The sequence below is a fragment of the Macaca nemestrina genome, chromosome 12 (assembly GCF_043159975.1).
Source record: "Macaca nemestrina isolate mMacNem1 chromosome 12, mMacNem.hap1, whole genome shotgun sequence".
In the NCBI taxonomy this organism is placed as follows: domain Eukaryota; kingdom Metazoa; phylum Chordata; class Mammalia; order Primates; family Cercopithecidae; genus Macaca; species Macaca nemestrina.
Window position 1 is genome coordinate 133,471,702 of NC_092136.1, and position 23,487 is coordinate 133,495,188.

At 41.7% G+C, this 23,487-nt stretch overlaps 1 protein-coding gene and 1 pseudogene across 1 annotated transcript in view; both read left to right on the top strand.

Moving 5' to 3' along the window:
• Positions 1-983: 983 nt before the first annotated feature.
• The window catches only part of LOC105476152 (junctional adhesion molecule 3), a 73,474-nt gene continuing 50,970 nt past the window's right edge, over positions 984-23,487 (top strand). Inside the window, exon 1 of the mRNA XM_011731815.3 lies at positions 984-1,125. Within this exon, the coding sequence (XP_011730117.2) occupies positions 993-1,125 (133 nt within the window). The 5' untranslated portion in view covers positions 984-992. The remainder of the gene's footprint in view (positions 1,126-23,487) is intronic.
• Positions 20,329-23,155, top strand: LOC105476150 (ATP synthase subunit d, mitochondrial pseudogene; annotated as a pseudogene).

Below are 23,487 nucleotides of genomic sequence, written 5' to 3' on the forward strand. Positions count from 1 at the left end.
CAAAGAAGATTATACAGTGGTGGAAACTGAAGTATATTCTTGGCAACAATCTCAATGTATTTCACATTTCCTGGCATTTACATATATAAATTTTGTATACATAATATATAAATATTCTTCTATTTTGCATAAAAACTAAAAATACTAAAAAAGTAGCATGAGTATACGAAAAAGTTAAACATTGAAAATATTAGTTGGAAACTGGCTTATTTTGCTAACAATTATATTGAGAATTGTTGCTAGATTGTTGTTTCTGGGAACATTGGAGGTGTACTTTCTATACTTGCTAAAATACAAGCTTTTCAAGTATTTTCCATAGTATTACGTGAGACTTTAAATACTCCTGCTTTTTTAGATCTAATTTCTGCCTCAATTTATCCTTCTCTTCATTTTTCCTGTTTGTCCTCATCTTACCTGTTCTTCCCTGGTTTTGCCATCTCCCAGTATTCAGGAATCAGAGCAAATAATTAGTCTGCTTTTCTGCAGAATAAACTATTGGGTATACCATCATGCTTTTGATCTACCACAGAAACAAATTATTTTAGCAAGACATCATTTTTATGTATTGTATAATGTATGTATTGCTTATGTTTTAAGCAGATTTCAGCTCTTTTCCTTCCATCACATTTGGAATTGGGGGCCCAAAAGATGTGAAGGCAATAAAGCTTCCAAGATAACTGGGGCTGCACCCTTATTTGTAAAATAAGAAATACTTTGTTTCCCAAATTTTAAAGGGGTGTTCCTTCTCCGACCTGTTGCGATGGATTTATTCTATAACTATAGAAATATACCCTGCTTCACTCTTGGACACACTTCTTTACTCTCCTCCCGCCAAGTCCGTTGAAAGAGAACCCATGTGCCGGTCCAGAGCATCGCTGCATCCGTAAGCAACCAGACTTCAGCTTCCTCTGTCACCATGGTGCCGGCTCGGCTGGGCCCGGCGGTCGCCATGGTAACTGGGGCGGGTCGCGGCGTCCTGGCGGGCTGGGCGCATGCGCGGGGACTACAAGCTGCGCCGCGCGGCCGCTGGCCCCTCAGCTCCCCTCGACATGGCGCTGAGGCGGCCGCCGCGACTCCGGCTCTGCGCTCGGCTGCCCGACTTCGTCCTGCTGCTGCTGTTCAGGGGTGAGTGTGCGCGTTTCCGCTGTTGGGAGACTAGGGTTGCGGGCGACGGAAGCAGAGCGGGCCGAAGCGGCTGGAGCCGGTCCGGGAGAGAATAGCGGTCCCGGCTCCGAGGGCGCCCGGGGTCCCGGGCCGGAGGGGCGGCGCGCGCCCGCGTTCCCGCAGCGGGGCTGGGACTCGGGCCTGGCTGGGCGGGGCCGGGCTGGAGGGGCCCCGGGACGGCCGCAGTGGGACCTGGGCGGGGAGCTAATTTGGGGTGGGGGCGCGTCCCAGGCAGTGAGTCGGCCCCGGACAGCCGTCGGACGCCGGGGGCGGGCTCCTCCCGGGCGGGGTCCTGTGCGGGGCGGTGGGCTCGTCCTCGGCGTGGGGCCCTCCCGGGCGGTGGGCACGGCCCTCTGGAGGGAGCGCGGCAGCTGCGGCGTGGGCGCTGGAACTTGCTGGAAGACCCTGCGCGGCAGTGCTGTGCTCTCCAGAGGGGACGGTGAGCGGGGGCGTCGCCGAGGAGCAGCGAGGTAGAGCTCCGAGGCCTGGCGGGCTGCTGGGCACAGCCTTCTGGGGATCTGCAGTTCGTTTGACTCGACACAAACAAAGGAGCTGCTTTTCTTTTGCAGAAATAAAATGGATATCAATCCAGTACCTTTTTTGTCTCTGTCCTGGCCGAGGAGACCACGCAGACCCTTATCCGGAAATAGCATTCGGGGCATTTGACCAAGACACACTAATAAACTTGAGTTTTGTCAATTTTCTTTCCCTCTGTTTGGAATTCTCATTAGATCCACATTTTCCTGGACAGTTGTACAGAGGACTAAAATAGCTTTCGTTTAGTGAGCGTGTACTATCTACTAGGCACTTTGGAGCCATTATTTCCTTTACTCCTTTCAGCAACTCTGTGAGGTTAGGTTTCATTAATCTATTTTCAGAGTCAAGTCTAGTCTGCTTTCCAAGGCTGCATTCTAAGTAAGCAGTGAAGCCTCAACCTCATATTTACCTAAAGCAGTACTCCACACTTTTCCCCTGGCAGCCATCCGCAGGTAACCAGACCAGGACCTTTTTCGGTTCTTAGGTCATTTTATTATTTAATTGAGTGCCACTGTCATCCCATGATGTTTTACAGAATATACAAATTAAAACACGGAGGGACTGTTTAGTAGTGAAGGTGGACAGATTTTGGAAAACAAAGCATTCCTGTGTTTGGTGCTTTATGCTAATGGCATGCTCGTGATGGGCTCTGTGACAAAAGATGAGTTTTAGCTTGTAGATGATACACGCTAAGGCAAAGTCTATATACTTTGCCTGAAAGTGATTCCCCAAACCAAATGCAGTTGGGAGATAAGTGATCAAAGGCTAGCCAGGGGACAAGGGTGTCAGGAATGTCCAGCACCCGCTGTGTTGGTCACACTGACACTGTCCTATTCACAGCCTGGAACAACTCTCTATTGTTGAAAAGATCTGTTCACGTGAAAGTTTGCAGTTTTTGTTGCAGAAGCATTTGGCAGTTTAGCTCAGGAATGAATTTCAACTTCGTAGTTTGTTAATAAAACTAGAAAATGCGAAGAGCTTCACATACCCTTAACCTCTGATTTCCTTCCCCTAAGGGACTAGTTTTGTGGCTTTTTTGCTAATAGGGGCTGGGATTTACATGCAGAGCATAGGAGGTAGAATCGAATTTTGCAAACTAGTGCTAATGACAGAGAATCGAGGTGATAGGATGTATTAATCCACTTGCAAGGCATGTAGCTATCTTTTTTTAGTAGGGGGCTCTTTTTCCATTATTTGGTTTATGCTTTAAGCATACCCTAAAACTGTTCTTCCAGAAGTCGTGACAACTGTGTCTTTTTTATTTTTCATGATTATTCTCAATTGCTATTACAATTTATTTTCGTTTTAAAAATTTTGGTTCTTGATATAATAGCAAACATTTCTTTTGTGGTTACCCTTTGCCAGGCTCTGTTACAAGAATTTAATGTGTACTAATTTATTTAATCTTGATAACTCTAAGAAGTTGTTACTATTATTGTGCCCTTTTGTGGATGAAGAAAGAGAAGTATGGAGAGATTCAGACCCTTGTAGGGAGTAATATCCTTTGCGTTTTAAATGGGAAATCCTTCATTACTTCTGTTAATCCAATTTTTAGTTTTTTGTATTATTCCATTTGACGGTGGAGTTCTTTTAATGGATCAGTTTAAACAAATTATCAAGTTTTCAACACTATGTGGTTTGTATATAAAATATTCTTTTGTTGACTCATGACAGGTGTGGTTCAGCTTTACAAATGTTATGCCACATGTCTCTTTTGAATGATTGTGTACTAATTAGTGTTAGGTTTCCAAATCTTTGATATTCTAGAGGAAGTGCCTTATTTAGAATTAAAACAGTAACAGTTTTCATTCTTCAGATAAGACAGTTTGTGTGCTGAAGCACGTCAAAATCTGCAAATGAAAATTTCTGGGAAATTTTTTAAAAAATGTTTAATTCTTTTATTTGCGTTTGTTTGGACTCCAGTAACATTTTTTTAGAATGGCATATTCTTTTGTATTGTTCTAATTCTTAATTATCTGGCAGCTATAATCGTTGTCAGACTTGTATGTATGTTTTTAAAAAAACAAAGAACACCTGTCTTGAAAGCGTGCAGTACTTTATATCCGCTGCTCATTCCCACATGACTTGTTGATGGGCATTTGTGCTTCAGTGCTTCAGGCTAAGGAGACTGAATGGATAAGTACTAGAGATACTTAATCGTAAGTAATTGCAGTATTACATCCAGGCAGAATTATCCACACAACCCCTAAGCTCTATGGAACTTGTTTTTAAGGAAACTCCATGGGGCGGGTTTAAATCAATTCTTTTGAAAGCAACCAGACTTTCATCAAGTATAAGTTGACCACAATGTAACAGACACAGCTATGGATTTAGTACATTCAACTAGCAGCTGTTAGAGATGTGATATTAGCAAATTCCTTCTCCATAAATTCTTTGAATTTTTTAAAAGCACAAATGTAATAAAAGAAAGGAAAATATGTGTGAATGAAGTTAGGATGTATGGAGTCTGCTGAAGAATACCCTAGTGGTGAAGTTGGATTTTTTTTTTTATTATTTGAGACAGAGTTTCTGATGCAGTGATGTGAGCTCAGCTCACTGCAAAGCTCACTGCAAAACTCCGCCTCCCAGGTTCAAGCCATTCTCCTGCCTCAGCCTCCCGAGTAGCTGAGATTACAGATGCGTGCCACCTTGCCTGGCTAATGTTTGCATTATTTTTAGTAGACATGGGGTTTCACCATGTTGGCCAGGCTGGTCTTGAACTCTTGACCTCAACTGACGTGCCCACCTTGGCCTCCCTAAGTGCTGAGATTACAGGCGTGAGCCACTGTGCCCAGCTGGATTCTCTTTTAAGATATGTTTATAGCTGGCAGGGTGCCAGCACTTTGGGAGGCCGAGGCAGGCAAATCACAAGGTCAGGAGATCAACAGCATCTTGGCCAACATGGTGAAACCCTGTCTCTACTAAAAATACAAAAATTAGTTGGGCGTGGTGGTGCGCGCCTGTTGTCCCAGCTACTCTGGAGGCTGAGACAGGAGAATCACTTGAACCTGGGAGGTAGAGGTTGCAGTGAGCCAAAATTGTGCCACTGCACGCCTGCCTGGGGGACAAGAGTGAAACTCTGTCTCGGGGACCGGGGGAGGGAAGTGGTATGTTTATAGTCAGGTGGTGTGAATGTTACGCTGTTAAAGTTGAATGCAAATTTCAGATCTTTGTATATAGTTTCAGAATTCTAGCAGTATATGCAGATAGCTTCACTGGAGTGTAAAGAGATCCTGAAAGTTTTCGTAAGCACATTCTTTTACACCTAGTTTAGCAAGGACAGTATCCACTGTGGTGCTGTATATGGAGAGCTAAAGCCTTAATTGACTGTCTCTTTGCTTCTTGGCGTGGCACACAGAAAGCCTCCTGAGAGTTAGCCCGTGTTTCTGATGTCCCAGGAATGCTGTAGTGTTTTGTGTTGGTGAGTTTCTTTTGGTTTTAAGTAGTATCTGTTATGTGTTGTATGTTACATTTCCCATGACTAGTTAATACATACAGCAGAGGTTTCAGTGCTGCTTGTATAAATACATCAAACTATTTAATATAGTTAGGACTATGTGAACATTTTTTCTTAGTTATCTTTCATTTCCAGAGTTTCCCGAGGTTTCTATGGTTCAACCTTCCTCCTGAAAATTATTGCCAAAATCAAATTCTGCCATATTCATACTATCTGCTGTGTTTGACAGCCTCAGCCCACAGCCCACAGTGATCCTTCCTATCTCTAAATAAGCTTAGATCATAGCCTTTAGTTCAGTTTAGTACAACAGCCATTTATTGAGTATCTATGATGTGTCAGGCACTGTTCTGTGTGCTAGGGTTGCAAAATGAGTAAAACATCGCCAGCCCTTAGAGAGTCAGGGTAACTGACTGCAGTTTACATTGGGCTTTAATTGTTAGGTGTGAGCGTACTGTATCTTCTCAATGACAATAAAAAATTTGTTGGTAACAGGCTGAATTTGATTTTTTCTATCTTTCCAGAGGTGATTCTAGTAAATATTCAGTTTGTGTCTCTTTGTCACTTGAAAGTGAGTAAACATTTCTTAGACACTCTTTGTGTCGAGGCATTTTTTAAAAAAACATCTTATTTCTAGTGGCCCTGGGAACTTCCGGAAAAGTGTCAGTTTTTACTACAGCAGTTATTGTGGAAGAAAGAGAATGGTAAGAATTTATTGACTTGGTTTAATTTCAGAATCTTTCTGCCATCTGCTTTTGTGCAAGGTTAAGAAGGAGAAAAAGATGGAGAAATGCTTATGATATCATTAAGTGACACAAGCTGCAGGTGTACTAGTATAGACTGTATGGTTACAATTACACAAAACATCCATGCTTGGGGGAAAAACAGGATGAAAAGGAACCAGAATGTTGATGGGGCTGTTTATGAGTGGAAGTGTTCTAGCCAATTGTTTTCTGCTTTTCGTTGTTTTGGTTTTCCTGGTTGATTCTTTTATTCCTTTGTCTGTTTTCCAAACGTTATTTAATGAGGATATTTTTTGTGTAATGAAAAAAATTGCATCTTGGTTTGGCTTCCAGTAGATGCAATAGTGGAATTTTAAATTTGGCACTAGTAATGGGAAAATGTAATTTGTTTGTTTAATGTGATAGCATGTGGATTGTGCCTTTTTCTAGCTTCTTAATATCAGCCACATTGGATGAAGGAGTGGCTGACTGGAAGTTCAGTTTCTTGATAATGTATTCTTTGTGACTCATTTGAGAGATTAGTTGCCACTGACTTTTGGGTGGGGGAGTCAGCTGTGGTGTCCTCAGCAAATGGTTAGCTGGAAAACTGAGAGCTGCCGAGATTACCGCCTCCCCACTTCTTTTTGAACACACAGACAAAATGATCTGAGTAATGGCCTTGGTTCACCTGTTCAAAGCAAGCCAAAAATTATGGAGCACCTACTCTGTGGCAGCCCCTGGAAGATCTCTGTTTTCTTCCTCTTGAGTGATAAAAATACAGGGTGCAATTGACTTCTATTGAAACTGGACCCTGAAAGATGCTTCCTGAAGCACACTGTCAGCTGATGTGCCCCATCGCTTCTTCCTGCCCAACATGGACTTCCTTGTTGGATGTCTTTCTCTAAGGAACGTATTTAGTGTCTTTAGAATGAAGTGCAGCTGTCTGGAAGCTGAGAGACGATGCGACAAATCCAGACAGCTGCTTTTTTTGTGTGTGTGTGGGGGGTGGGCATGTTTTTCCTTTAAAGCATCTCTGTCAGGGTACTGAAACTTAATCAGCCAATCCATATTTATTTGGTAGTCTCCATTTTCATGGCAGTAAAGCACTCCGTGGGCAAAACAGGAGAACTTAAGATAATGTCTTTCCTTTACCAGAGGGAACATATAGTTTAGTTAAATAACAGAGCAGCATTTGGGTAAATATCTTGTGGGTTTAGAAGTGAGCACTTACTCTGTCTGGGCTGACCTGGTAGAGGAGAATTTCAAGAAGGAGCTGGACTTGTACAGATAATTTGACTGACTTAAGTATAGATTTGGGAGGGACAGGAGTGTGGATGGGAAAGTGGAGGAAACTGGGCAAAGGCATGGACTTGGGAATGCATATGTTGTATTTTGGGATGAGTGAGTTATAATGATAACACCTGCCAGTTACTGAAAACTATGTGATAGCATTGTGCTTATTGCTCTAGCTGGGGTCTTAGTGAGCTTGGGCTTCTATAACAGAATACCACAAACAGGGTGGCATAAATAAGACATTTATTTCACGGGTTCTGGAGCCTGGGATGTCCAAGATGAAGTGCCTACAGATTGGGTTCCTGATGAGGGCCCCATTGCCGGCTTGCATGCTGCTGTGTCCTCACATGGTGGAGAAAAAGAGAGCCGTGGAGTCTCTTATAAGGGCACTAAGCCCATGATGGAGTTTTCATCTCATTATCTCATTTAACCCAATTACCTTCCAAAGGCACTACCTCCTAATGCCATCACATTAGGGTTAGGGTTTCATCATGTGAACTTTGTGGGGACACATACGTTCAGTCCATACCATCTGAGCTATTGTAGTTGGTCTCAGCAGTTTTAGAGGTATCATTTTACAGATACTGAGTCTTAGGCTTGGGTAGGCTAATTACCTGCCCCAAGGTCACAGCTAGTAAATTGAAGAGACAGATTGTCCATCGAAGAGAACATTGGCGAGTAACTACATTGTAAAGCACTTTCAATGCCCAGCTAAGAAATTTGGACTTTATTATATAGGGTCTAGAAATTCATCTGGCAGTTTCAAGCAGGAAAGTAACATGATCAGAATTGTTTTAGGAACATTAGAGAAGATTGGAGAGGGAGGTCAATTAGGAAGCTGTTAGAATAGTTCAAGGAAACTTCTTTCAGTGTAGGTCTCTTAATGTTGAACTAGTTTTTTATATCTGAAAATATGGCTAATTTTGTTCTTGAAATAAAGATTTGCTAGATACATAATCTTAGGTTGACAGTTATTTTGTTCTAGAGCTTGGACTACATATGCTTTCTGGTTTCCATTTATTACTGTTATGATGTTTGTAGTCATTCATGTCTTTGGTCTTCTAGGTTGCCTGTCTTCTTTCCAGCTACTTTAAAATCCTTTCTTTGTCTTTGGCATTCTAAAATATTACTACAAGGTGTATAGGGTGACTTTCTTTTCCTTTTCTTTCTTTCTTCTTACTGTTTTTTCAGACAGGGTCTAGCTCTATTGCCCAGGCTGGAGTGTGGTGGTACATCACGGCTGACTACAGCCTTGACCTCATGGGCTCAAGTAATCCTCCTGCCTCAGTCTCCCAAGTAGCCAGGACTGCAGATGGGCAGCACTTCACCTGGCTAATTTTTTAAACATTTTTTTGTAGAGACAAGGTCTTACTATGTTCCCGGGCTGATCTTGAACTCCTGAGTTCAAGGGATCCTACTGCCTTAGCCTCCCAAAGTGCATGAGATTATAGGCATGCCCTGCCTGAATTTCTTTTCAGTTATTCTACTTGTTATATGTTGTGGTTTGTATTCCTGTGAATTTCTTTCTTTCTTGAGAATTCTCAGTTCTTATCTATTCAAATATCACCTAGCTTCTACCTGCTTAATTTTTTCCTTCTGTGACTGCGATTAAACATATGTAGTCATTCTGTCCTCCAACACTGTTAACCTTTTTGTCATTTTTTTTGTGTTCTTCTCTCTCTGTGCTATTCTGGGGTCTTGATTCATTTTTGTTTTACAGCTTAACTACTTCTTCCAACCATATCTAACCTACTATTTAACCAATGCCCAGAGTTTTTTCACCAATTATATTATTCATTTCTAAAATTTTGCTTAGTTCTTTTTATAATTGAGTCGCTTTTTGCTTGCTTAGTTTTTTTACTCCTTTCCTTTTTTTTTAGATGGAGTTTTGCTGCTGTTGCCCAGGTTGGAGCCAGTGGTGTGATCTCGGCTCACCTCAACTGCCACCTCCCGGGGTCAAGCAGTTCTCCTGCCTCAGCCTCTGGAGTAGCTGGGATTACAGGCGGCCGCCACCATGCTGGCTAATTTTTGTATTTTTAGTAGAGACGAGGTTTCTCCATGTTAATAAGGCTGGTCCCGAATTCCTGACCTCAGGTGATCTGCCCGCCTTGGCCTCCCAAAGTGCTGGATCACAGGCGTGAGCCACCACACCTGGCTTACTCCTTTTCAGATTTTTAAAACATTGTGTGCACAGCTGTTTTATATTCCATATGTGATATTTCAAATATCTGAAGTTCTTAGAGATCTAAATCTGTTGTTTGTTATTTCTTATGACTTGTACATATGGTGGTTTCTTTGCTTGTATTATAAATGGATATTTGGTTGATATTAATCTATGAAAATCTAGGCCTAACCCAAGGATGCTTTCTCTTTTGTTTTTCTATTGCTATGCACCACCACACCTGGGGAACTATTTTTTATTTTATTTATTTAACTTTTTTAGACACGGGGTCCCACTATATTCCCACGCTGGTCTAGAACTCTCAGTCTCAAGTGGTCCTTCCAGCTCAGCCTCCCAAATAGCTGAGTTTATGGGCATGAGCCACCACATTTTCTTTATTCAGTCCACCATTTGTGGGCAGCTAGCATGATTCCATGTCTGTACTGTTGTCAGTTGTGCTATGATAAACATACAAGTACGTGTGTCTTTTTGATAGACTGATTTTTTTTCCTTTGGGTATATACCCAGTAATGGGATTGCCAGGTTGAATGGTAGTTCTGCTTTTAGTTGTGAAATGTCCAAACTTTTCTTTTGGACGTGTCCAAGCTTTTCACAGGGCCTGAACTAATTTTCATTCCCACCAACAGTATGAGCATTCCCCTTTCTTTGCAATCTCACTAACATCTATTGGTTTTTTTTTTTTTTTTTGAGATGGAGTCTTGCTCTGTTGCCCAAGCTGGAGTGTAGTGGTATGATCTTGGCTCGCTGCAACCTCTGCCTCTTGGGTTCAAGCGATTCTCCTACCTCAGCCTCCCAAGTAGCTGGGATTACAGGCTCCTGCCATCATGCCCAACTAATTTTTGTATTTTTAGTAGAGACAGGGTTTTGCCATGTTGGCCAGTCTGGTCTCAAACTCTTGACCTTAGGTGATCTGCCCACCTTGGCCTCCTAAAGTGCTGGGATTACGTGCGCGAGCCACTGCACCCGGCCTGTTTTTTGATTCTTTAATAGCCATTCTGTCTGGTGTGAGATGGCATGTCATTGTGGTTTGGATTTGCATCTCTCTGATGATGAGTGATGTTGACATTTTTTTGTATGTGTATTGGCCACATACATGTCTTTTGAGAAGTATCTGTTTATGTCTTGCCCACTTTTTAATGGGGTTGTTTTTTTCTTGTTGTTTAAGTTCCTTATAGATTCTGGATATTGCTATGCCAAGGATGCTTTTTTTTTTTTTTTTTTTTTTTTTTTTTGAGATGGAGTTTTGCTCTTTCTCCCATGCTGGAGTGCAGTGACAGTCTTGGCTCACTGCAACCTCAAGCAATTCTCCTGCCTCAGCCTCCCGAGTAGCTGGGATTACAGGTGCCTGCCACCACACCTGGCTAATTTTTGTACATTTAGTAGAGACAGTGTTTCACCTTGTTGGCCAGGCTGGTCTTGAACTCCTGACCTCAGGTGATCCACCTGCCTCAGCCTCCCAAACTGCTGGGATTACAGGTGTGAGCCACTGTGCCTGGCCAAGGATGGTTTTTCTTGAGAGTGCGGCCTTCCACTGAGTGACAGGACAGCCTCTTTCTGGGGTGACTAGCTCTTTCAGGATCTCTGGCATTACCTCAAAATCTCAGGCCCCGCTTTCCTCTTACCTGCCTTTCTGCTGGTCCAAGGGCTCAGTGTCCCCACTGAAGTGTGTGTTTGTTTGTTTTTAAGTTGGAGTCTCACTCTGTTGCCCAGGCTGGAGTGCAGTGGCATGATCTCGGGCCCACTGCAACCACCACCTTCCAGGTTCAAGCGATTCTCCTGTCTCAGCCTCCCAAGTAGCTGGGATTACAGGCGCCTGCCACCACACCTGGCTAATTTTTGTATTTTTAGTAGAGACAGGGTTTCGCCATGTTGGCCAGGCTGGTCTCAAACTCCTGACCTCAGGTGATCTGCCTGCCTTGGCCTCCCAAAGTGCTGGGATTACAGGCGTGAGCCACCGTGCCCGGCCCACTGAAGTGTTAAAATGAGCCTTTGCTCTCAGTTTAACACTCCTCACCCATCTTTCTGCTCTCTGGTTTTAGCCTACAGCTGTATCAGTTTGTCCTTTTAAAGATTCCGCCACTTCCTTGTGAGATGTGGAGTAAAAACTGACTTTTGCAGGATCTCATTGTTGGAGCAGAAGGGCCCTTCGTGGCACCTAATCAGCTACACTTCTGAAAACAGGAATAGCAACTTTACTTCACCTGTTCCCCCTCTCGTTAATGGAAGAGTCACACACTCTTCTTTAACTGTTCTTGTTGTAAGGGTAATGTTTTTGTTTTCCTTTTTTAAATACAAAATTATGGGCCGAGTGCAGTGGCTCACTTTGGGAGGCCAAGGCAGGTAGATCACCTGAGGTCGGGAGTTCGAGACGAGCCTGACCAACATGGAGAAGCCCTCTCTCTACTGAAAATAAAAAAAATTAGCCTGGTGTGGTGACATGCGCCTATAATCCCAGCTTCTCAGGAGGCTGAGGCAGGAGAATTGCTTGAACCTGGGAGGTGGAGGTTGTGGTGAGCCAAGATCGCGCCATTGTACTTCAGCCTTGGCAATAAGAGGGAAACTCCTTCTCAGAACAAAATTATGAACTTAAATATTTGCTGTTTTTTTCATTGCATACACCCCCAGGAAGTTCTGATATTCTTGAGGGTTGGGGTTGTATGTCTCTCCCTAAGAATCACTGCTTTAAAGATGGGGCTCTCTTATTTAAAAAATATGCCCAACTCTATAGCTATAATCTCTGTCCTTGAATTAGTTTGTCTGAAAAGCAAACATTTATCATTAACTTAAAATTTGGAGAATTACAACTATTCCACACTAGACAGCCACCTGAAACAGCACCTACTTAGTCTACTAGTAATAGCTATAGATGAAGACATTCAGGGACAAAGTACAAAGGTAACTTTACCAAGCTTTCCAGCTGAAATCTGAGATTCCGTTCTCCACAGGATGAAGTGCTGGTTTACTGAAAGGTGCCATCCAATGTACTGTGTGGACAAAAACCACCCACTGCATCTCTGGAAGGCTGTGTTGTTTGCAGCCTTTCAGATAGTTTTCTGGGTGAAAAAAAGAGCACAGTATCGTGGGTGTTAGGCATTTTGGATTCATTTCCTAGCTTTGCATGTGATTCATTTTTTGGACCTTGGGGAAATAATATTGGTTGTAATCCAAATCACTTGAAAGTAATTTAAACCCAACCTCTCTCACACTACCACCAAAACATCCACACTTCTTTCCCTTTCTTATCAGCTAACCCACCTTAGGTATATGAGTTTTAGATCCAAAGGAGTGACTTTGTAGGCATATAAATTTATAACTGATTAATTGAATTAGTTCATATTTGTTAATTATAATTGCACTTGAAGGTTTTGAAAATGTGGTCAACAGAAATATCTTCCTCTTCTGAAAGTTTAGGTGTGTTTTGTAGGCAGGTAAACTTGGTTTGAAGCCCTCCTCCATCCTGAGAGGTTGGAAAAATTTATTCAGAAAACTGTTGGGGTTTTTTTTGTTCTTTTTTTGTTTTTTAAATCTACAGCTTTACTTACTAGATCTAGTGTTTCAAGAATTCCTGTGTTTGTTTACCAGGAAGAAAAAATGGATAACCAATTGGTTAGGTTGCTATTTTTAATTCAATCTGATTTGTAAGCATCAGATATGAAGTTTTCACTCTGACCATATTTGGTCTAGCTGGTAAGTCCACTGGTGATAGAGAATGAGCTAAGAACCTTTGCTGTGAATCACTAAAGCAGTAGCTGAGTAAAAAAAAAAAAAATCTCAATCTTTTATTTGCCAGACAGTTTTAGATCTTGGGGTAACGTCAGTGAAATAGCTTAGGTTTTGACTACTTTATAGGAAAAGATGAAATCTACGGACTCCTCCAAAAAGTGCTTTTATGCTTGATATGGCTTGGCTCTGTGTCCCCACCCAAATCTTGTAGCTCCCGTAATTTCCTCATGTTGTGGGAGGGACCCAGTGGCAGATAATTGAATCATGGGGTGGGTCTTTCCCGTGCTGTTCTCGTGATAGTTAGTAAGTCTCTTGAGATCTGATGGGTTTAAAAAGGGGAGTTTTCCTGCACAAGCTCTCTTCTCTTGTCGCTGCCACGTGAGACGTGCCTTTTACCTTCTGCCATGATTGTGAGGCCTCCCCAACCATGTGGAACTGTTTAAGTCTAATAAACCTCTTTCTTTTGTAAATTGCCCAGTCTCAGGTATGTCTTTATCAGCAGCATGAAGACAGATTAAAAGAGTAAACTGGTACCAGTAGAATGGGGTGCCACTGAAAATACCTGAAAATGTGGAAGTGACTTTGGAACTGGGTAACAGGCAGAGGTTGGAACAGTTTGGAGGGCTCAGAAGAAGACAAGAAAATGTGGGAAAGTTTGGAACTTCCTAGAGACTTGTTGAATGGTTTTTACCAAAATGCTGATAGTTATATGGATAATGAAATCCAGGCTGAGATGGCCTCAGATGGAGATGAGGAACTTGTTGGGAACTGGAGTAAAGGTGACTCTTGGTATATTTTAGCTAAGAGAGTGGTGACATTTTGCCCCGCCATAGAGATTTGTGCAACTTTGAACTTGAGAGAGATGATTTAGGATATCTAACGGAAGAAATTCCTAAGCAGCAAAACATTCAAGAGTTGACTTGGGTGCTGTTAAAGGCATTCAGTTTTATAAGGGAAGCAGAGCATAAAAGTTCAGAAAATTTGCAGCTGGACAATGTGATATTAAAGAAAATCTTGTTTTCTGAGGAGAAATTCAAGCTGGCTGCAGAAATTTCCATAAGTAACGAGGAGCCAAATGTTAATCCCCAAGACAATGGGGAAAATGTCTCCAGGGCATGTCAGAGGCCTTCACAGCCAAGCCTCCCATCACAGGCCCGGAGGCCTAGGAGGAAAAAGTGGTTTCGTGGGCTGGGCCCTGGGTCCCTGTGCCGTGTGCTGCCTGTAGACTCAGTGCCCTGCATTCCAGCCGCTCTAGCCATGGCTGAAAGGGGCCAGCATAGAGCTCAGGCCATGGCTTCAGAGGATGCAAGCCCCAAGCCTTGCAACTTCCACATGGTGTTGAGCCTGTGAGTGCATAGAAGGTCAAGAATTGAGGTTTGGGAACCTTCACCTAGATTTCAGAGGATATATGAAAATGCCTGGATGTCCAGGCAGAAGTGTGCTGCAGTGGTGGGGCTCTCATTGAGAACATCTGCTAGGACAGTGCAGAAGGGAAATGTGGGGTCAGATCCCCCACACACAGTCCCTGCTGGGGTACCACCTAGTGGAGCTGTGAGAAGAGGGCCACACCATCCTCCAGACCCCAGAATGATAGATCCACTGACAGGTTGCACCATGCACCTGGAAAAGCCACAGACACTCAACACCAGCCTGTGAAAGCAGCGGGGAGTGAGGCTGTATCCTGCAAAGCCACAGGTGGGGAACTGTCCAAGACCATGGGAACCCACCTCTTATATCAGTGTGACCTGGATGTGAGACTTGGAGTCAAGGGAGATCATTTTGGAGCTTTAAGATCTGACTGCCTTGTTGGATTTTGGACTTGCATGGGGCCTATAGCTCCTTTGTCTTGGCCAGTTTCTCCCATTTGGAATGGCTTTATTTACCTAATGCCTGTACCACATTGTATCTAGGAAGTAACTAACTTGCTTTTGATTTTACAGGTTCATAGGCAGAAGGGACTTGTCTCAGATGAGACTTTGGACTGTGGACTTTTGAGTTAATGCTGAAATGAGCTAAACTTTTGGGGGACTGTTGGGAAGGTATGATTGGTTTTGAAATGTGAGGACATGAGATTTGGGAGGGGCCGGGGTGGAATGATATGGTTTGGCTCTGTGTCCCCACCCAAATCTCATCTTGTAGCTTCTGTAATTTCCTCATATTGTGGGAGGGATTCGATGGGAGATAATTGAATCATGGGGGTGGGTCTTTCTCATGCTGTTCTCGTGATAGTGAATAAGTCTTATGAGATTTGATGGTTTCAGAAAGGGGAGTTTCCTTGCACAAGCTCTTCTCTTGTCTGCTGCCATGTGACATGTGCCTTTCACCTTCTGCCATGATTATGAGGCCTTCCTAGCCACGTGGAACTGTAACTACGATAAGCCTATTGCTTTTGTAAATTGCCCAGTCTTGGGTATGTCTTTATCAGCAGCATGAAAACAGACTAATATAATGCATATGCATGGAAAGTTTTATATACTGTTTTGGGGGATTTGTAACCCCCCCAGAAGACCATTTATGCACCACCTCAGGTTGAGAAGGCTGCTTTAGGGCCCAGGATCCCTATAGAGGACACGTATTTTTAGAGTGTCTGCTGAAATAGATGCTAACTGCATGTAAACTTCAAGAGTGGTATGCAAAAGCATTATGTTATTCTCTTATTTATTCTTTTCATGAATTCTGTTGAAGCCTGACTTCTCTATTTTGTGGGTGATGACTGTTAGTGTCAAACATCTGATCATTTTCTATATATATTTCCAGCTTAAGTTACTCTCTAGAGGTAGGTCAGAGATGAGACTTTGATTTAAATTGAAAACAGATTATGCATGTAATTTTAGAGATGCTTACTTCTGTGATTTTCACAGTGTTTCATCCTGTTAGTACAGCTTGTGCAGACTTAAGGCATATGAAAAATAGAACAAAATGCTGAGATGAAATTGGTGGAATTCCTCTTTCATCCGGCTCTGGTGTCCGTTTACAGCAGATCACTCCCTGTTGTTCCCTTTTTCTCCCTCACTCTTTCTCTCTCTGTCCAACATAGGCAATAGTGGGGAGAGGAGGTTTTTGTAACGTTGGGTGAGGGATTTGGATTTTATGGAAGCCAGAACAAATATTTTCTCCTTTACGACCCTGGGGCTAATATCCCACATGCTGTTTGCAAATTGCAAAAAACTATTCCTTCAAGTGAGTTCAGAGTCGGGTAACTTTTTGAGGAGGAGTGTTTTTGTTTTGATCTCTCCTGAACTCACAGATTTTACTTTCTGTGCCTTTCTTGTCAAGTACGTTTCCTACGTGCAAAGTAAGTAAAATCTGTTAAAACTTTAGTTGTCATTATTCTCATGTGTGAACAGCACCTTTTAGCTCACATTAAAAAACAAAACAACACAAAAAACCTCTTCTAATGAAACCTTGAGGAAGAAAACTAGCTGGAGTTTAGAGGCTCTGATTTTAAGCCTCCATGATGGGTCCTTTTCTGTACCTCCTCTGTAGTGGATAATGACGTGACATGCTTGGTGTAAAACCTCAGTTTCCAGTGGAAATCACCTTACCATCAAGGCAGAAATCACTGGATCTGGCTTTCCAGGTGACAGAGATGGGGCAATTCTTTGCACGCTCTTTGCATCTGCCCTTTCATAGACAACTGGGGAGATGGAATTGGACTCTAAAGAAATATTCTTTTTTTCTCTTTTTTCTATGTAAAAGAAAGCTTATGGCTACATAATAAGGAGAACATGGGTCATAAGACTTTAATTCGTTTTCTACTGGGGGAATCACAGGATTTGTAGCACGGTCTTTGGCTCTGTAGATTTATTCTGTCACTGTCTTCTGAATAACCCTGTGCATTTCCATTTTTCTTCTTTTGTTACCATGGCCCATCTGCCTCAAATGCAGGTCATCATCTTATCTTTCTGTTCATCTCTTAACTCATTCCCCAACATCCAGCTTCATACACCTGTCTGTAAAGCCTTTTCAGTGGATCTCTTCACTGAGGTGGTCTCTTCCTCTTCTGAATTCCTGTCGTGAAGGAGCATAGATAGACCTAGGGTTCGGTCTCAGCTCTGCTGTGTGATTGTTGAAGTCAATTTCCTTATCTATAAAAGAGTAGTAATAATGTAAAGTAGCTTTGTAGGGTTGTTTTACAAAATAGTGACTATGTATAAATCTGTCAGAGTGTCTAAAAATAACAAAAATGACACTAAAATAAAATTAATACAGTAAAATTAAAGTTAATTCATGTGAAGTGCTTAGCAGAGTACCTGTCATAGTAGTAAGCTCTCAGGTTTTGTTTTTCATCAATATGTGGTAGAGATTTACTGTTACTGTTGCTCCTGCCACTACTTCCATTACTATTATGTTACAGTTCGTTTGGTTCTTAATTATTCAGAGGCAGATTTAAAGGGAAGCCCATCTAACCAGTTTTAGAGCCCTTCGCTTACAAAGGAACCACTTACAAGACCCTGGATTTCACTTAGCATTGTGTCCTCAAATTTTCAAAATAAGATGCTTTAGCTGTGGTCAGTTAAGATGGTTCTCTTCTTCCACTCTTCTTCCCTGTGTCATTCTTCTCTTCATGTTGGGTAGTATTAAATTGCCACTGGCTTTTTTCCCAGCCGAGGGAACTCGAATTGGGAGCATGTTCAGTTTGGGTTAGTGGGATAACTTACGTGGTCCACAGCCACTGCTGTGTATAGTTGCTATTGCTGGGCATCTCGGTGTTGGAATGGCTGCCAGGAATACTCTGCCATCTTATTTGACTCACCTAGGTTTGTAACATGAATTTGTAGGGCCTACCATGAATGCTAGTGCAAGCCCCCGTAATGCCATGACAGTGTGGATGTGGTTGAAAAACCAGGTTATGAGTTTTCTTATGTCAAAGGGTATTTAGGATTAGCCACACTACAAGAAAACTTGAAATGCCCCAGATTTAACAGTGGTCCTTAAAACTCTGCATGATTTTCAATAATGAGTTATGAAGTAGAAAGAAACCATTCCAAGCTGTTAATATTAAATTTTAAGATTAACCACGTTAAAGGAAAGTCTTAACTATTATTTCCTAGACAGTATTGCAAAATCATGGGCATATGGTGAGGTGATCAAAGATCCTGAATATGTGGCAAACATTATAGAGACTAAGGAATTAATAAACATATTGTTACTTTTCTAAATTTTGTTTTGTGTTGCCAGCTTTTAAAATTTGTAATATTTTTGTGATTTCTGTTCTCATTCTTAACAAACATTCTTTGTACCTAATTTCATATTCATAACTTCATGTTTGTTTTCCTGTTGGAGGCTCCACTGTGACTACCCCAGTCATAGTCTTCCTTGAATCATATCATTTGTTGTTGTATTGACCTACTAATTTAAATCTTTAATGGCAATATGCAATTCCTCTGTGTGTATCTTGGCTCTAAATAGTCTGTAACTTGAGGACGGGAAGCTTGTCTTCTGTGTCGTGTAATATTTGGAACATCGTATATATACAAATACTCATTGATGAGAGAACATCACAGTGTAAGGACGTGAGTTTCTCTTCTTTAGTTGTGGGTTTGCGAGTGGGGCAGGTACTTCACTGGCTCTTTTGGAAGGGCTGACAAGTGTTTCTGTTCAAACGTATTATAGCTTTGACAGGTGAGAGGCCGTGGACTAGTTTGTGTGTTTCTTTATCTTTATTTTAAAATAATTTGGCGTTAGAAGACCTGGGTTCTGCTTTGGTTGCTGATGCTTTGTAGTTTTGAGGTTGTAATAATCCCCTCACATATTTGAGCCCTATCCTCTTAATCTGCAGAAAGGTGATTGTAATTCCCGCCTTACAGAATCATTACAAGGACCAAATAAGATTGTGTGTGTAAACAGAATTTTAAGTTATAAAATATTATGCAAATATAAAATATTATTCTCTGCTTTGCTTTATTCCTTCTGAGTTCTGAAGTATTATGAGTCCTCTGGTTCTTCAAAACTATAGGTTACAATTCTAATTTACAATAACCTTCTCTTTAAAAAGCTCCCCTTATGGCTTAGTTAGATGAGATAGCAAGTTTTAAAATCTATTTTCCTATATTGGAAAAATATTTTATCTAGAGGACAGATGATTATCCTGGTTTTTTTTTTTTTTTTTTAAAGAAAACAAAAATCTGGTTTTAAGTTTCATGAGTAAAGAAGAAAAATTTCTCTTTGACATTCTTGGATTTAAAAAGTGGTTCAGTGATATTTGTAGAAAAGATTAGATCTCCTATGCCTAAGGGAAATTTTCATGCCTGAACTAGCAAACTTTGAATAATAAGAGGCTTTAGTGGAAATTCCAGCATATTTTTAAGTAAAAGAGCTGCCAGTACAAATCAGTGAGTTTACATACAAAATAAACAGCTTATTAAATAAATAGCTATTAAGAATGAATGAGTTCAGGACAAGAAAATGCCATGTAAATAGATAGGACTCCAGGTTCCACAGGCTGTGTCCACCCAAGAGGTTTTCTTATTTCAATTTTTAGAAAGTGTGTGAGTGTTTTTTTTGTTGTTGTTGTTGTTGTTTTGGTTTTTGGTACAGGGTCTTGCTCTGTCTCCCAAGCTGGAGAACACGGTTTGCTGCAGCCTTGAACTCCTGGGGTTCAAGGAATCCTCCTGTCTCAACTTTCCATGTAGCTGGGACCACAGGGGTTTACCACCATGCCCAGCTAATTTTTTAATTTTTTTGTGGAGACAGGGTCTCACTTTGTTGCCCAAGCTGGTCTCAAACCCATGGGCTCAAGCAATCCTCCTGCCTCGGTCTCCCAAAGTACTGGGATTACAGGCGTGAGCCACCATACCTGGCCAAGAGTTTTAATATTGTCTTTTCCCAAACACTCTTAGTAAAATGAAGCAACAGAAATTTAATGTCCTGAGATTATTGTGCCATGAAGTGTTAGGATGAATGAGATACACACACACACACACACACACACACACACACACACACACACACACACTTTTTTTTGCATATTAGGAAAAAGTAGGGAACAGTATGAAAGAAATCAACAAATAAAGTATTTCTGCTTAAGAATCAGAGAGTATATATTTTTCAAGAAATGCTGAAAGAAACCATATGCTTAGGCATTAAACCAAAGCATTATGAACATAAAATCATGACCTCCCAGCTCTCTCTTGTGGATTCTATTCATATTCATTTGAAAGTGTTAGTTGAAGTCTTTAGAATCTGGAAGAATTTATTATTACTTGAAAGTTAGCGGCACTCATTGGAGAGCAAAATCTTGGACTCTGCCTTGTTACATACCTAGCTAGATAAGGTACTTTTTAAAAACCTTCCTCTTCTTATGTGTACAGGTTGGTGTTAGACTTCTCTGGAAGAAAGAACTGTCCTAGAGGCCAAATCTAGTCACTCTGTAGTTGGGCTGATGATCAGGAGACCCAGGTTTTGCCATATGGGTTTACACTATGATCTCAGCAAGTTACTTAATCCCTTTATGTTAAGCTTTCTACCCATAAAGCAGATACCTGGCCCTCTTAACTTGTATAGACATATAGGTTATAGAATCTTAGAGCTTAACGGTATTCTGTAAACCAGTGTTTCTCAGCTTTGGCACTGTTGACATTTGGAGTGGATAATTTTTTGTTGTGGAGGCTGTCTTGTGCATTGTAGGATGTTTAGTAACGTCTCTGGCCTCTAAATACAAGTAGCAGTATCCCAGTTATGGCAGCTAAAAATGACTGCAGGCATCTCCAGATGTCCCATGGGTGGCAGTATCCCAGTTGGGAACCACTGCTGTAAGACAGGATTCAGCAAGAGGCAGCTGAGGCCTGGGAATGTTCAGTCCTGCTTTAAATCACATCACTATTAAGTGGTGGGATCAGGACTAGAACTCAACTTTATTAATATACTGCCAACCCGTCTCTCCAGCTTTCCCCTTAAATTCAGAGTTTCATTCCATTCCAAAAGCAGTGGCGTATGTTTAAAATTTCAACACCAAAACAACGATTGACAAATTCTCTACATTTACCGATGATGTATTACCCACCTGCTTCCATTTTACTACCCCCAAAGCTCTTACCATACCTTGGTAAAGAAACATTGCTTTCCTCATCCTTAAATGCTTACAAAATGCTTGGGCAACATTTATTAAGAGCAGTTGGAATGGATGGTTTGGGAGGTGTCAGTTCGCCATTATAAGCCGTGTAGGTGAGTGTAAGTTGGATATGATCTGTGGGACATTGAAAACTGTGGCGTTCCATGCTAGTGAAGAGGGTGAGTGTTAGTTGGATATGATCTGTGGGACACTGAAAACTGTGGCGTTCCATGCTAGTGAAGAGGGTGAGTGTTAGTTGGATATGATCTGTGGGACACTGAAAACTGTGGCGTTCCATGCTAGTGAAGAGGGTGAGTGTAAGTTGGATATGATCTGTGGGACATTGAAAACTGTGGCGTTCCATGCTAGTGAAGAGGGTGAGCGTAAGTTGGATATGATCTGTGGGACATTGAAAACTGTGGAGTTCCATGCTAGTGAAGAGGGTGAGTGTAAGTTGGATATGATCTGTGGGACATTGAAAACTGTGGAGTTCCGTGCTAGTGAAGAGCACTAGAGGGTCTCTGGAATTGGATGTCTGTTTATCAAATAAATCAACCTGCTGCCTTAGGTGTATGCTGAACCTCCTTGTGTCTCCCATTCTTTCTTTATATACTTCCCAGTTTATGGTTTTTAATAAAGGCAAATTCTGCACACTTACTAAGCAGCACTTAGTACATTTTGTTTGGTTGTTTAATTCCATATCTGATGTTTCAGTATCATAGGTTTTCAATATATGGAAGTTCACTTTTGGCTTGGGAACATGAAGGGGAAGATATACAAAAGGAAACCTAGATGAGAACAAGCAAGCTGAGTAAAAGTAGTTGTCAGAAAATAAACTGAATGATAGGTAGGAAAGCTTTAAACTATTAAGTAAGGGCTGTGCTTTAAAGTTAGGGGCAGTAGCCTGAACATCTGGATCCTGGAGTGCTTTCAAGCTCTTTGCTGAGAACATTTCTATATTTCAGTGTGGTCTGGTTAGCAGAATCTTTTCGCTGACAGCCATGTAACAAAGTTGTCTATCTTTTGAAAACTGCAAACTACTACAGTGTTGAAAACCTGAAATGCTTTGCTTTGAAGGTAAGGTGCTTTAAAAAAAAATCTATTTAAATCTTTGAACTCAGGTATAATTGGCTTGTTACGTAATAAGATTCTGAACATGTATACATACACAATATGAAAGAATTTCAAGTCCCAAACTTGAGTTTGCAAATGAAGACAGACATTTGGAGTAACTATGCACCACGGTTAGGTTTACTTGCTGTTTTTCTATTCCTCCTCTTAAGTACATTATAAACTACCTTAAGCTAATGTATTAGCTAAGATTCCTACAGTGTTCGTTCTTTTCATTGGGCATCAGTAGTGTCAGTGGTATTTTCCATTAGAAATGTAATGGAACTGAGAGACACTGTGGATTGGCTTAGAACCGAACCACAGTTAAAAGTGGTCATCGAGGGTCGGTGAAGGATCCCAAGATGGCTGGGCGAAAACTTGCTCTAAAAACCATTGACTGGGTAGCTTTTGCGGAGATCATACCCCAGAACCAAAAGGCCATTGCTGGTTCCCTGAAGTCCTGGAATGAGACCCTCACCTCCAGGTTGGCTGCTTTACCTGAGAATCCACCAGCTATCGACTGGGCTTACTACAAGGCCAGTGTGACCAAGGCCGGCTTGGTGGATGACTTTGAGAAGAAGTTTAATGCCCTGAAGATTCCTGTGCCAGAGGATAAATATACTGCCCAGGTGGATGCCGAAGAAAAAGAAGATGTGAAATCTTGTGCTGAGTGGGTGTCTCTCTCAAAGGCCCGGATTGTAGAATATGAGAAACAGATGGAGAAGATAAAGAACTTAATTCCACTTGATCAGATGACCACTGAGGACTTGAACTAAGCTTTTCTGGAAACCAAATTAGACAAGAAAAAGTATCCCTATTGGCCTCACCAACCAATCGAGAATTTATAAAATTGAGTCCAGGAGGAAGCTCTGGCCCTTGTGTTACACATTCTGGACATTAAAAATAATAATTACACACACACACACACACACACACACACACACGTGGTCATCTGAGGACCAGCCTGGGCAACACAGTGAGACCCCCATCTCTACAAAAAATAAAATTAAGGGCTGGGCGCGGTGGCTCATGCCTGTAATCCCAGCACTTTGGGAGGCCAAGGTGGGTGGATCACGAAGTCAGGAGATTGAGACCATCCTGGCCAACACGGTGAAACCCCGTCTCTACTAAAAAAAAAAAAAAAAAAAAAAAAAAGATTAGCCAGGCGTGGCGGCATGCACCTATAGTCCCAGCTACTTGGGAGGCTGAGGCAGGAGAATCCCTTCCCAGAACCTGGGAGGTGGAGGTT